The sequence below is a fragment of the Hemiscyllium ocellatum genome, chromosome 4 (genome assembly GCF_020745735.1).
Source record: "Hemiscyllium ocellatum isolate sHemOce1 chromosome 4, sHemOce1.pat.X.cur, whole genome shotgun sequence".
In the NCBI taxonomy this organism is placed as follows: domain Eukaryota; kingdom Metazoa; phylum Chordata; class Chondrichthyes; order Orectolobiformes; family Hemiscylliidae; genus Hemiscyllium; species Hemiscyllium ocellatum.
In genome coordinates, this window is record NC_083404.1 from 81,292,905 (window position 1) to 81,306,390 (window position 13,486).

At 43.9% G+C, this 13,486-nt stretch overlaps 1 protein-coding gene across 15 annotated transcripts in view; it reads right to left on the reverse strand.

The window, feature by feature from the left end:
* dtna (dystrobrevin, alpha) overlaps positions 1-13,486 on the reverse strand; it is a 201,165-nt gene that overhangs the window by 22,955 nt on the left and 164,724 nt on the right. For all 15 annotated transcript variants that reach the window (XM_060823522.1, XM_060823546.1, XM_060823517.1 and 12 more), the window contains one exon: positions 3,186-3,351. In XM_060823522.1, coding sequence (XP_060679505.1) covers positions 3,186-3,351 — 166 coding nt within the window. The remainder of the gene's footprint in view (positions 1-3,185; positions 3,352-13,486) is intronic.

The following is a 13,486-nucleotide window of genomic DNA, read 5'->3' on the forward strand; positions in this document are numbered from 1 at the left end:
GAGTCAGTCAAGGCTGGAATCAAACCTTGGGCTCTGTCGCTGTGAGGCAGAAGTGCTAACTACTGAGCCATCATGCCATTCTATTTTTATTAATATGTATTAAAAAGAACAGTGGTTCTAATGTTAACCGCTGGAAAACATCTCTGTATATCCCTCGAGTTAGAGAAATGATCATTCATCACTACAGTCTATTTTTCATTCCTTAGCAAAATCTGCATCCTAAGTTGCCATTGTTCATTCAATCCAATGGGCCTAATTATCTCTAACAGATCTATTTATCTGACTTGTAAAACATGTATCTATTCAAAGTCTATTTGCATAACATGAATTAATGCAAGGTAGTGCATTTTGGAAAAGCAAATCATGGCAGGACTTATACAATTAATGGTAAGGTCCTGGGGAGTGTTGCTGAACAAGGAGACATTGGAGTGCAGGTTCATTGTTCCTTGAATGTAGTCACACATAGGTAGGATAGTGAAGAATGCATTTGGTATGCTTTCCTTTATTGGTCAGAGCACGGAGTATAGGAGTTGGGAGGTCATGTTGCGGCTGTACAGTCAGGGTACTTTTTGTTAGGCAACTTTTGGAATATTGAGTGCAATTCTGGTCTTCCTATCAAAAGGATGTTGTGAAACTTGAAAGGGTTCAGAAAAGATTTACAAGGATTTTACCAGGGTTGGATGGTTTGACCTCAGGAGACACTGAATATGCTGGGGCTGTTTTCCCTGAAGCGTCAGAGGCTGAGAGGTTTAAAAATTGTGAGGGGCATGGATAGGATAAATAGGCAAAGCCTTTTCCTGTGGCGGGAGGGGGGTGGGGTCCAAACTAGAGGGTATAAATTTAGTGTGAGAGGGGAAAGATATAAAAGGGACCTAAGGGGCAACTTTTTCATGCAGTGGGTGGTGTGTGTATGTAATGAGCTGCATGAGGAAGTCGTGGAGGCTGGTACAATTACAACATTTAAAAGGCATCTGGATGGGTATATGAATGGGAAGGGTTTTGAAGGACTGGGGCCAAGTGCTGGCCAATGGGACTAGATTAGGTTAGGATATCTGGATGAGTTGGACCGAATGGTCTGTTTCTATGCTCTACATCTCTAACTCTATATCCCTCTTGGTTACTATCAAAAAGCTTTTTCAAGTCAAACAAACACATTTTTCCATGAACATATCTGAGATGATTTTCAAATGTCAATTAACGTTGTTCTTAATTATGTGTCTGACATGTTCCCTTCTATTTACATTATTTTGACCGAATTATAATTTAGGATTTTCTCCTTCAGACTTCTTAAAAACACAGCTGTAAAAATTGTAATCCTCCAATCCTCTGGCATCAACTCCATTATCATGGCATAATTGAAAGATATGAGTAGGGCCTCAGCAATTTCCACCTTTTTTTTAGTAACATACAATGTATCCTATCCTGACTGAGATACATTTACAGTTTGAGGATTGCCAACCTTCTGTGTCCTTTCTCTCTATCTATTTCTATTTTATCCAATATCACGACTGCCTCCTCCTTTATTGTAACATTAGCATGATCCTTTCCTCTACTGAAAATACACACTTAGTATCCCAGCCATGTCTTTAGTCTCTGCAGGAAGATCTCCCTCTAGACCAGTAATTCGCTCAACCATACCTTTGACTCTCGTTTTTCCATTTACACGTTTATAAAATACCATGACTTTTATTGAAAATGTATCAGATGAAAATCCATTCACATTCTGCATTTGCCCTTTACTTCCTGTTGTCACTTCTATTCTGAAATTTATGTATTTGGCTTGATACTCCACTGTATTATTAACTTTACAATTGTATCTCACCTTTTCCTGCCTCATTTCAACCTTCAGTCATCCATGGATTTCTACCTTTGGTTGTTTATCCTCAACCATGCTGCTTCTTAAGAATGCAACTGAACCAATGGAACATTCATGTCCTTGGACAAAGTGGGGCTGGTGGTGTTGGGAAGCAACATTTTTAAGAAGTTTGTTGACGAGAAGTGAGTGTCACTGGCAAGTCCAGAATTTGTGGCCTAACCCTAATTGTTCTCAAGGTGAAGGTTAACAACCTTCTTGACAGCTGCCATCCATTTGGTGTTGGTACACCACAATGCTGTTAGGGAGGGAATTCCTGGACTTTAACCCAGCAAAAATGAAGAAATGGCAATGTAACTGTCAGGATGCTACATATCTTGGAAGGCAACTTGTATGTGGTCATGTTTCCATGTGTTTTCTTGTTTCCATAGAATCCTTACAGTGTGGAAACAGGTCCTTTGTCCCAAAAAGTCCACACTGACCCTCCGAAGAGTAACCCACCCAGACCCAATGTCCCTATCCTATATTTACCCCTGACTAATGCATCTAACCTACACATCCCTGAACACTATGGACAATTTAGCACAGCCAATTCACCTAACCTGCACATCTTTGTCTGTGGGAAGAAATCGGAGCACCCAGAAGAAACCCACGCAGACACAGGGAGAATGTGCAAACTCCACACAGGCAGTCGCCTGAGGCTGGTATTGAACCAGGGTCTCTGGGCTGTGAGACAGCAGTGCTAACCACTCTTTTAGTTGGTAGGGGACAAGGGTTTGGAATGTACTACTGAAGGTGCATGGTGAATTTGTAGATGAAACAAAATTGCAACTACTGTGCATCAATATTGGAGGGAGCGAATATTTAAAGTAGTGGTTGGCATTGTATTTTTTGAGTGTAATTAGAGCTGCCCTTGAGTTGATTAGCTGTAAAGCCAAGAGAAACCCCTGGCTCCACATTAAAGCAGGTCATAAAAGAGAAACTTAACTCCTTCTCTTATTACCTTTTTGGTCCCTGTAAGAACAACTTGTCTCGCTGTTATTAGTGAGAAAGAAGAAATCATTTCTCAAATTTCTCTGGTTAGTTTTTGTGGGATATGGCAAAGTTCTAAGTAGGCTTTAGATGTCCAATTAGCATACAGAGACCACCTAACATTTGGTTCAGAACGGCTCTGGAGCCACATGGAAGTTGTTAGATGTTAATTTGACACTGGTGTACTTCTGATCTGGGAAAGAAGGAACTGTATTGAGATGCAGAAAAGTGAACCAGGAAATTGATCACCCCATGCATTGCAACTTTCTGAACAGATGCAAAAGAACCAAATTCTCTCTGATATGTACTTTTCTTAACATTACTTCTGAGAATGACTCACTTTGTGCAAATGCTTCCTGTACATCTCCTCCAACCCCTGTCAGTGAATCCTGAGGTGTATGGGTTGGAGTTGAGCAGGCAGAGGTTGATCTGATAGGCATTGGTATAGGAACAGACCGGCTAATTGTGTGACTTGGTGAAGAGCGAGGGGATCCTGCCCCCTGAGTCTGAAAACAATAAAAAAATTAATGTTACTACATATTTATATCTATTTTACAAAAGTCATATTTTGTGTAACACTGCAATACTACTTTCTGAGGAGACAGTCAGGACTGCAGATGCTGGAGATGAGAGTTGAAGAAGTGTGATGCTAGAAAAGCACAGCTAGTCAGACAGCATCCGAAAAGCAGGAGAGTCGACGTTTCAAGCATATGCTCTTCACCAGGAATGAGGGGGGTGTCCCAAGGAATCTGAGAGATAAACGGGAGGGAGTGGCGGGACTGGGGAGAAGGTAGCTTGGAATGCGACAGGTAGATTAGGGTGAGGTGAAGGTGATTGGTGGAGAGGAAGGTGGAGCAGATAGGTGGGAGGGAAGATGGACAGGTTGGACATTGCAAGATGTTGGTGCTGAGTTGGAAGGTTGGATCTGGGATAAGGTGGGGGAGGGGAAATTAGGAAACTGGTGAAATCCACATTGATCCTATGTGGTTGGAGGGTCCCAAGGCAGAAGATGTGGCATTCTTCCTCCAGGCATCGGGTGGCTAGAGTTTGGCAATGGAGGAGGCCCAGGACTTGCATCTCCTTGGCGGAGTGGGAGGGGAGGGGAGTTAAAGTGTTCGGCCAAAGGGCAGTGGGGTTGCTTAGTGTGTGAGTCCCAGAGATGTTCTCCGAAACATTTCACAAGTTGGTATCCTGTATCCTTAGTGCAGAGGAGACCACATCGAGACCTGGACCATCTTGGACACCTCCCTCCCCTTTCTGTATCTCTCCATTTCCATTTCCAGCAACCGGCTCAACACAGACTTCTATTTACACCCACTGATTCCCACAGCTTCCAGGACTAGAGCTCCTCCCAACCTGCCTCCTGTAAAAATACTATCCCTTATTCCCAATTACTCCGCCTCTGCCACATCTGCTCCCAGGAGGACTAATTCCACCATAGAACATCCCAGATGACCTCCTTCTTCAAAGACTGCAATTTCCCCTCCCACATGGCTGATGCTCTCCAGCACATCTCCTCTACTTCTCACACCTCCACCCTTGAACCCCACCCCTTCAATTGCAACAAGGACAGAACCTTCCCCCGGTCCTCACCTTCCACCCCACCAACCTCTGGATACAACGTATCATCCTCCGCCATTTCCTCTACCTACAAACATATCCCACCACCAGGGATATATTTCCTTCCCCAGCCCTAACTTAATTCCAGAGAGATCATTCCCTCAGCGATTTCCTTATTAAGTCCATGCCCACCAATAACCCACCCTCCACTCCCCGAACCTTCCCCTGCCACTGCAAGAAGTGTAAAACCTGCACTCACACCTCCCACCCCACTTCAGTCCAAGGCCCCAAAGGATTCTTTCACATCTGACATAGATTTACCTGTCCTTCCACACACGTCATTTACTGTGTCCATTGTTCTTGATGTAGTCTCCTCTACACTGGGGAGACAGGACATTTCAGAGAACATCTCTGCGACACATGCACTAAGCAACCTCACTGCCCCATGGCCAAATACTTTAACTCCCCATCCTCTCCGCCAAGGACATGCAAGTCCTGGGCCTCCCCCACCACCAAAATTCTAGCCACTTGACTCATGGAGGAAGAATGCCTCATCTTCCACCTTGGGACCCTCCAACCACATGGGATCAATGTCAATTGCACCAGTTTCCTCATTTCCCTCCCCCCCCACCTGATCCTAGATCAAACTTTCCAACTCAGCACTGCCTTCTTGAACTGTCCTACCCTGTCCATCTTCCTTTTCACCTACCCACTTCACCCTCATCTCTGACCTATCACCTTCACCCCATCTTAGCCATCTATCGCATTTCCAGCTACCTTCCCCACAGCCCCACACCCACGCTTCATCAGGAATGTGGGGGTGGCCTGAGGGGACTGAGAGATGAATAGAAGAGTTAAATGCTAAACTCTCCTGCTCCTCGGATGCTGCCTGACCAGCCGTGCTTTTCCAGCACCACACTCTTCAAAACTACTTTCTGAGCCGGTTTCACGAGAAGCAGGAATATCCCTGTGTCATGAGCATACATTATAAGTTCAGTAAATTGACCTTTATGATCAGTTTTAAAGTAAGTCAATTTAAAAACAGAGAATGAGAACAATGTATATAGTTACTCAGTGATTACATCAGCAGTCCAATTCAGTCATGCAATAGAAGCCAGTGTAAAAAATATTTCACAATACACAGTTTGTATTTTCAACCTTTAAACACAAAGATACTTCCTTTGACTCTTGCTTCTATTTCTAAATCAGTGTTTATGGTGATTGTGTGTCTACAATAGCATTAGATAGGAAATTCCAGGATTTTGATCCAATCTAAGGACGAATGATGCATGCTGATGGGAGGGTAACAAAAGTGATTTGAAGGCGATGTTACTCCTAGGATGGCTGCTGTTCTTCTTCATACTGGTAGAGGTCATGATGATCTAGGATGTGCAGATTGAGTAAACCTGGCAGTGCAATCTGTAGATGGTGCATACTGCCACATATTGCTAGACAGGATGGCCATTAAATCAAATTGAGTGCCAGTCAAGTAATCTATTTTGTCACACATAGTGTTCAGTTTCTGAGTGTTGTTGCAGGTGCATTCAGATTAGTTGCAAGTATTCTATCACACTCCTGATTTACGCCATGCAGATATTTAGGAGGATTTGAGAGATCAGAAGCTCAATTTTTGATCCCTCAAATCCATTAGTCTTGCTTTTGTAATGAACACTTTGATATGGCTGATGTTAATAAACTCTGGTTAATGGCAACCCCAATACTACCCTCAGGTAATTAGGCAGAAATTTGGCAATGGTAGCACATAAGGACACCCTAAGGGATTTGTACCAAGTTTCACCTTGGCACTACAAAAACTGCCACAAAAGATTCAAACCAGTGAAGGTAAGGTAGTACAAAGGCACTTTCAGCTTTGAATCCTTAGTCATCTTCGGTATCAATACTAAATCTTTAACATTTGCAAAAGTAACCTTTCATAATTCACTCTAGTCTACTCACTCACTGCCTTGTAATATGTCGAGACAGAGGTCCAAGAACAGCTCCAGAGTTCATCAAAAAAAACCTAGCAATGAACTTTCACAGCTGACTGATTGTGAAAGTACAAGTATCTCTAGCAATCAGAATTAGGTCCAAGAAAAACAACGAAAATCAAATTTCACAGCTGACCTTGGAGAGACCACAATATTGAAACGATTCACAGCTGGGAGTGAGTAGTGATTCAATAATCAGCTAAATGTTTATTTTTATGACTTCATAAAATGTATACATCTTGATATTTTTCTTGTAAATCTACCGTTGTGAGTAGGGTGAGGGTTTTTTTTATGTCTTAATGAGATCTGTTCCATATAAATATAAAATATAGGTATTAAGTTACAGATTGTTCTACTATAATGCAATAGTTATGTTCCTTTACAACCTTGCACTATAGAAAATTGCACTATGGAAAACCACGATAGAAAATCACACTGTAGAAGATCGATAATAGAAAATCGCTACACTCGTTCAATAGAGTGTTTGCGTTATCCAAACAAAGTCCACAATTTGTCAATCATGTTATAGCAAATTTGTGCTGATGAAACGTATGTTGTAGCAGAATGACCCATATCCTCGAACAGTGTTCTTAGAGCAGTAAGACTGTGATATTTTCTGGGTCTGCAGATTAAGGTGCAGAGATGGCCTTTGATAGAGTGATGTGCTCTTCCTGTCAACGAGGGAGAATTTCAATGTTCCTGTTGATTGTGTCTGCACGAAGTGTGTTTGGTTGCAAATTCTATCAGATCACATAGATCAGTTGGAATGGCAGTTAAAGACAATGAGGAATTTACAGGAATCACAGAGTGTGTTGGATGGCAGTTTCCGGAAAGTAGAAAAACCGCAGATTAAGTTAATGGGTTACCTCAAGAAAAGGTAGGAGAGGGAAGCAAGTAGTGCAGGAGTCTTCAAACAAGTATGCAGTTTTGGAAAATATAGGAGTGATGGACTCTCAGGGGAATGTAGCACTGACAGCCAGGTTTCTGGTACTGAGATTGGCTCAAGTAACGAGATTCCAAGTGATCAATTATAAGAGGGCACTCTCTAGTCAAAGGTACAGACAGACATTTCTGCGGACGCTGAAAGCTTCCCTCATGCCAGGGTCAAGGATGTCTCAGAGAGGGTGCAGCATATTCTCAAAAGGGGAGAGTGACCAACATGAGATCATTGCACACATTGGTACCAATGACATATGAAGTGGACAAGGTTCTGAAGAGAGAAATAGGAAATCAGGCAGATGTTAAAAATTAGGTCCTTAAGAGTAGTAATGTCTGAATTACTTCCAAAGCCATGTGCTAGTGAGAGTAGGAATAGGAGGACATAGCAGATTAATGCATGGCTGAGGAGCTGGTGCAGAGGGCAGGGATTCACATTTTTGGATCATTGGAATCTCTTCTGGGGTAGAAGTGACATATTATGAGGGGGATGGTTTGCGCCTAAATTTGAAGAGAACAAGAGTCCTGCAGGGAGATTTGCTAGTGATACTCAGGAGGCTTTAAACTAATGGGGGTGTTGGGGGCACAGAGAGTGGTAGAGACTGGTACAGTTGAGAAGAGGAGCAAGTAATATAGTCAAGGCAGACAGGAGCAAGGCAGAAAACTGGTTGTTTAATGTTCCAGGGTATTGATTCTATAGTAAGGGGGACGAGAGAGGAGAGAGAGTGGTGTTTTTGGCTACGGGTAACATTACAGCTGTAAGTAGGGATGATATTCCTGGAATTACGTCCAGTGAAGTGATTTGGATGGAACAAATAACTAAGAAAGGGATAATCACCTTATTGGGATTATACTATAAGACCCTTAGGAAAGTGAGAAGCAAATTTGAAACATCTCAGACATGGGTAAGAATGAAAGGGTTGTAATGGGAGGGGATTTTAATTTTCCAAAAATAGACTGGGACTGCCACTGTGTTAAAGGCTTGGGTGGAGAGAAATTTGTTAAGTGTGTACAAGAAAGGTTTCTTATTCAGCATATGGATGAAACTACTAGAGAAGGAGCAAAACTTAACCTTCTCTTGGGAAATAAGACAGGTCAAGTGGCTGAGGTGTCGGTGGGGGAGCACTGTTTGGGCCAGTGATCATAATTCCATTAGTTTTTAAAATAGTAATGGAAAAGGATAGACCTGATCTAAAAGTTAAAAGTTCTAAATTGGAGTAAGGCCAATTTTGATGGTATTAGTTAAGAACTTAAAATCCAAGGCTGGCAGATGTAGGGAATGCTGGATGACTAGAGAAATTGAGGCTCCGGTCAAAAAGGAGGCTAATGCCAGGTATAGACAGCTGGGATCAAGTGAATCCCTCAATGAGTATAAGGGCAGTGGAAGGATACTCAAGAGAGAAATCAGGAGGGCAAAAAGGGAACATGAGATGGCTTCAGAAAATAATTTTGAGGAGAATCCAAAGAGATTCTATAAATATAAAGAGTAACTACGGTGAGAATAGGGCCTCTCAAAGATTTCGCTGCACTTTGGATGCTGCCTGAACTGCTGTGCTCTTCCAGTACCACTAATCCTCTCAAAGATCAACATGGTCATCTATTTCTGGAATCACAGGAAATGGGTGAGATACTAAATGAGTATTTCTTGTCAGTATTTACTGGGGAGAAGAATATGCAGGATTTGGAGAAATAAACTGCAGTATATTGAAAAGTGTCCATAATACAGAGGACAAAGTGCTGGACATTGTGAAATGCATAAAGATGGATAAATCCCCAGGACCTGATCAGGTGTATCCCAGAATATTGTGCGAAGCGAGGAAAGTGACTTTTGGGCCTTTCTTTGAGTTATTTGCATCATTAATAGCCACGGGTGAGGAGCTTGAGGATTGGAAGGTGGCTAATGTGGTGTCATTATTTAAGAAAGTAGTAAGGAAAAGCCAGGGAACTGAAGATTGGTGAGCCTGACATCAGTGGTGGGTATGTTCTTGGACAGGATCCACACGTATTTGGAAAGGCAAGGATTGATGAGGTATCATCAACCTGGTTTTTGTGCATGGGAAATAGTATCTCACTGACTTGATTGAGATTTTTGAAGAAGTAATAAAGAAGATTGATGAAGGCAGAGCAATGGATGCTGACTATATGGACTTCAGCAAGGTGTTTGACAAGGTTCTGCATGGCAGACCTGGTTAGCAAGGTTAGATCACATGGAATCCAGGGAGAGCTAACCATTTAGATACAAAATTGTCTTGGAAGTAAGAGACAGAGGATGATTTGTCAGATTGGAGCCTGTGACCAGTGGTGTGCCACAAGGCTTGGTGCTGGGTCCACTGCTTTTTGTCATTTACATAAATGATTTGGATGTGAATACAGGAGGTATGGTTAGTAAGTTTGCAGATGGATGAGTTGGACTGAAGGGTCTGTTTCTATGCTATACATTTCTATGACTCTGACAACAAAATGGATGGTACAGTGGACAGTGAAGGAGGTTATCTTAGAGCACCTTGGGTCGAGAAATGGCAGATGGGAGTTTAATTTAGATGAATGTGAGTTATTATATTTTGGTAAGGCAAATCATGGCAGGACTTATACACTTAATGGAAGGGTCCTGGGGATTATTATCAAACAAAGAGACCTTGGGGTACAGGTTCATAGTTCCTTGAAGTTGGAGTCACAGGTAGACCGGGTAGTGAAGAAAGCATTTGGTACACTGGCCTTTATTATTCAATGCATTGAGTATTGGAGTTGGGGTGTCATGTTGCCGCTGTACAGGGCTTTGGTTAGGCCACTTTAGGAATACTGTGTTCAGTTCTGGTCTCCCTGTTACAAGAAAGATGTTATTAAACTTGAAAGGGAGCAGAAAGCATTTACAAGGATATTGCTGTGGTTGGAGAGTTTGAGAAATAGGGAGAGGCTGAATAGGATGGGGCTACTTTCCCTGGAGCATCAGAGGCTGATGGATGACCTTAGAGGTTTGTAAAAGCATGACATCTTTTTTTCCAGGGTAGGGGAGTCCAAAACTAGCAGCCACAGGTTTAAGGTGAGAGGGGAAAGATATAAAAGGGACCCAAGGGGCAATGTTTTCATGCAGAGGGTGATGTGTGTAAAGAATGAGCTGCCAGAGGAAGTGGTGAAGGCTGGTACAATTACAGCATTTAAAAGGCATCTGTATGATAGATGAATCGGAAAGGGGGACAAATGCTGGCAAACGCAACTAGGTTAATTTAGGATGTCTAGTCATAAGTTCATAAGCTATAGGAGCAGAATTAGGCTCTTCAGCCTAATTCGATCATGGCCGATATGCTCCACATCTCTATTTTTCTGCCTTCTCTCCATGTCCCTCCAATCCATTACCAATTAAAAATCTGTCTAATGCCCCCTTAAATTTACTCATTGTCCCAGCATCCACTGCACTTTGTGGAAGAAAATTCCACAGATTCACAATCCTTTGGGAAAAATAGTTTCTCCTCAACACACTATTTTAAATTTGCTACCCCTTAACCTAAGGCTATGACCTCTCATCCTAGAATGCCCCACAAGAGGAAGCATCTGCTTCATGTTTATTTTATCCATACCTTTAATCATCTTGAATATCTCAATTTAATCTGCGTTCATTCTTGTAAATTCCAGAGAGTATAGACCTAAACTGTTCAAGTTCTTTTCATACAACAAACCCCTCAGTTCTGGGATCGATGTAGTGAATCCCCTGTGAACTGCCTCTAATGCCAGCTCATCGTTCCTCAAATAAGGGGACTAAAACTGTGCACAATACTCCAGGTGCGGTCTCACCATTACCTTGCATAGTTGCAACAATACTTCCTTACCATTATATTCTATTCCTATAGCTATAAAAGCCAAATTCCATTTGTGTTTTTATTATTGTATTATCTGCTGTACCTGCATGCTAGTTTTCTGTGTACACCTAGATCTCTCTGCACTGAAAATGTGTTGCTGGAAAAGCGCAGCAGGTCAGGCAGCATCCAAGGAGCAGGAGAATTGATGTTTCGGGCATGAGCATGAAGAAGGGCTCATGCCCGAAACGTCGATTCTCCTGCTTCTTGGATGCTGCTTGACCTGCTGCGCTTTTCAGCAATACATTTTCAGCTCTGATCTCCAGCATCTGCAGTCCTCACTTTCTCCTAGATCCCTCTGCACCAGAGCACCCCGAGATCTCTCTGCATTAAGATAATAAGTCGCCTTCTCATTTTTTCAACCCAAATGCTTGACCTCACACTTATCCACATTAAACTCCATCTGCCACATTTTGGCCCAATTGCCTAACCTATCTATATCTATTTGTAAGGTTTTTATTTCCTCATGGCTAAAAATGTGTTACTGGAAAAACGCAGCAGGTCAGGCAGCATCCAAGGAGCAGGAGAGTCGATGTTTCGGGCATGAGCCCTTCTTCAGGAATGAGGAATGTGTGTCCAGCAGGCTAAGATAAAAGATAGGGAGGAGGAACTTGGGGGAGGGGAGTTGGAAATACAATAGGTGGAAGGAGGTCAAGGTGAGGGTGATAGGCCAGAGTGGGGGTGGGGGCTGAGAGGTCAGGAAGAAGATTGCAGGTTAGAAAGGTGGTGCTGAATTCGAGGGATTTGACTGAGACAAGGTGGGGGGAGGGGAAATGAAGAAACTGGAGAAATCTAGGTTCATCCCTTGTGGTTGGAGGGTTCTTAGGCAGATGATGAGGCGCTCTTCCTCCTGCCGTCGTGTTGCTATAGTCTGGCGATGGAGGAGTCCAAGGACCTGCATGTCCTTGGTGGAGTGGGAGGGGGAGTTGAAGTGTTGAGCCATGGGGTGGTTGGGTTGGTTGGTCCGGGTGTCCCATTGGTGTTCCCTGAAATGTTCCGCAAGTAGGCGGCCTGTCACCCCAATATAGAGGAGGCCACATTGGGTGCAATGGATGCAGTAAATGATGTGTGTGGAGGTGCAGGTGAATTTATGGAGGATATGGAAGGATCCCTTCGGGCCTTGGAGGGAAGTAAGGGGGGAGGTGTGGGCGCAAATTTTGCATTTCTTGCGGTTGCAGGGGAAGGTGCCGGGAGTGGAGGTTGGGTTGGGGTGTGAACCTGACGAGGGAGTCACGGAGGGAGTGGTCTTTTCGGAACGCTAATAGGGGAGGGGAGTGAAATATATCTGTGGTGAGGTCCGTTTGGAGGTGGCGGAAATGACAACAGATGATACGATGTATGTGGAGGTTGTTGGGGTGGTAGGTGAGGACCAGTGGGGTTCTGTCCTGGTGGCAATTGGAGGGGCGGGGCTCAAGGGCAGAGGAGCGGGACGTGGAGGAGCTGCGGTGGAGGGCATTGTTGATCACGTCTGGGGGGAAATTTCGGTCTTTGAAGAAGGAGGCCATTTGGATTGTACGGTATTGGAACTGGTCCTCCTGGGAGCAGATGCAGCAGAGACGAAGGAATTGGGAGTATGGGATGGCATTTTTACAGGGGGCAGAGTGGGAGGAAGTGTAGTCTCGGTAGCTGTGGGGGTTGGTCGGTTTGTACTAAATGTCCGTGTTGATTCTGTCGCCCGAGATAGAAATGGAAAGGTCTAGGAAGGGGAGGGAGGAGTCTGAGACGGTCCAGATAAATTTGAGGGTGGGGTGGAAGGTGTTGGTAAAGTGGATGAACTGTTCAACCTTCTCGTGGGAGCATGAGGCAGCGCCGATACAGTCATCGATGTAGCGGAGGAAAAGGTGGGGGGTGGTGCCAGTGTAGCTGCGGAAGATGGACTATTCCACATATCCTACAAAGAGGCAGGCATAGCTGGGGCCCATGCGGGTGCCCATGGCTACTCCTTTGGTTTGGAGGAAATGGGAGGATTGAAAAGAGAAGTTGTTCAGCGTGAGGACCAGTTCAGTCAGTCGAAGGAGGGTGTCAGTGGAAGGGTACTGGTTGGTATGGCGGGAAAGAAAGAAGCGGAGGGCTTTGAGTCCTTTGTGATGGGGGATGGAGGTGTACAGGGACTGGATGTCCATGGTGAAGATAAGGCGTTGGGGACCGGGGAAGCGAAAATCATGGAGGAGGTGGAGGGCGTCGGTGGTGTCCAGAACGTAGGTGAGGAGTTCTTGGATTAAGGGGGACAGGACCGTGTCGAGGTAGGCAGAGATGAGTTCTGTGGGGCAGGAGCAGGCTGAGACTCATTGCAATTTACCATCCTG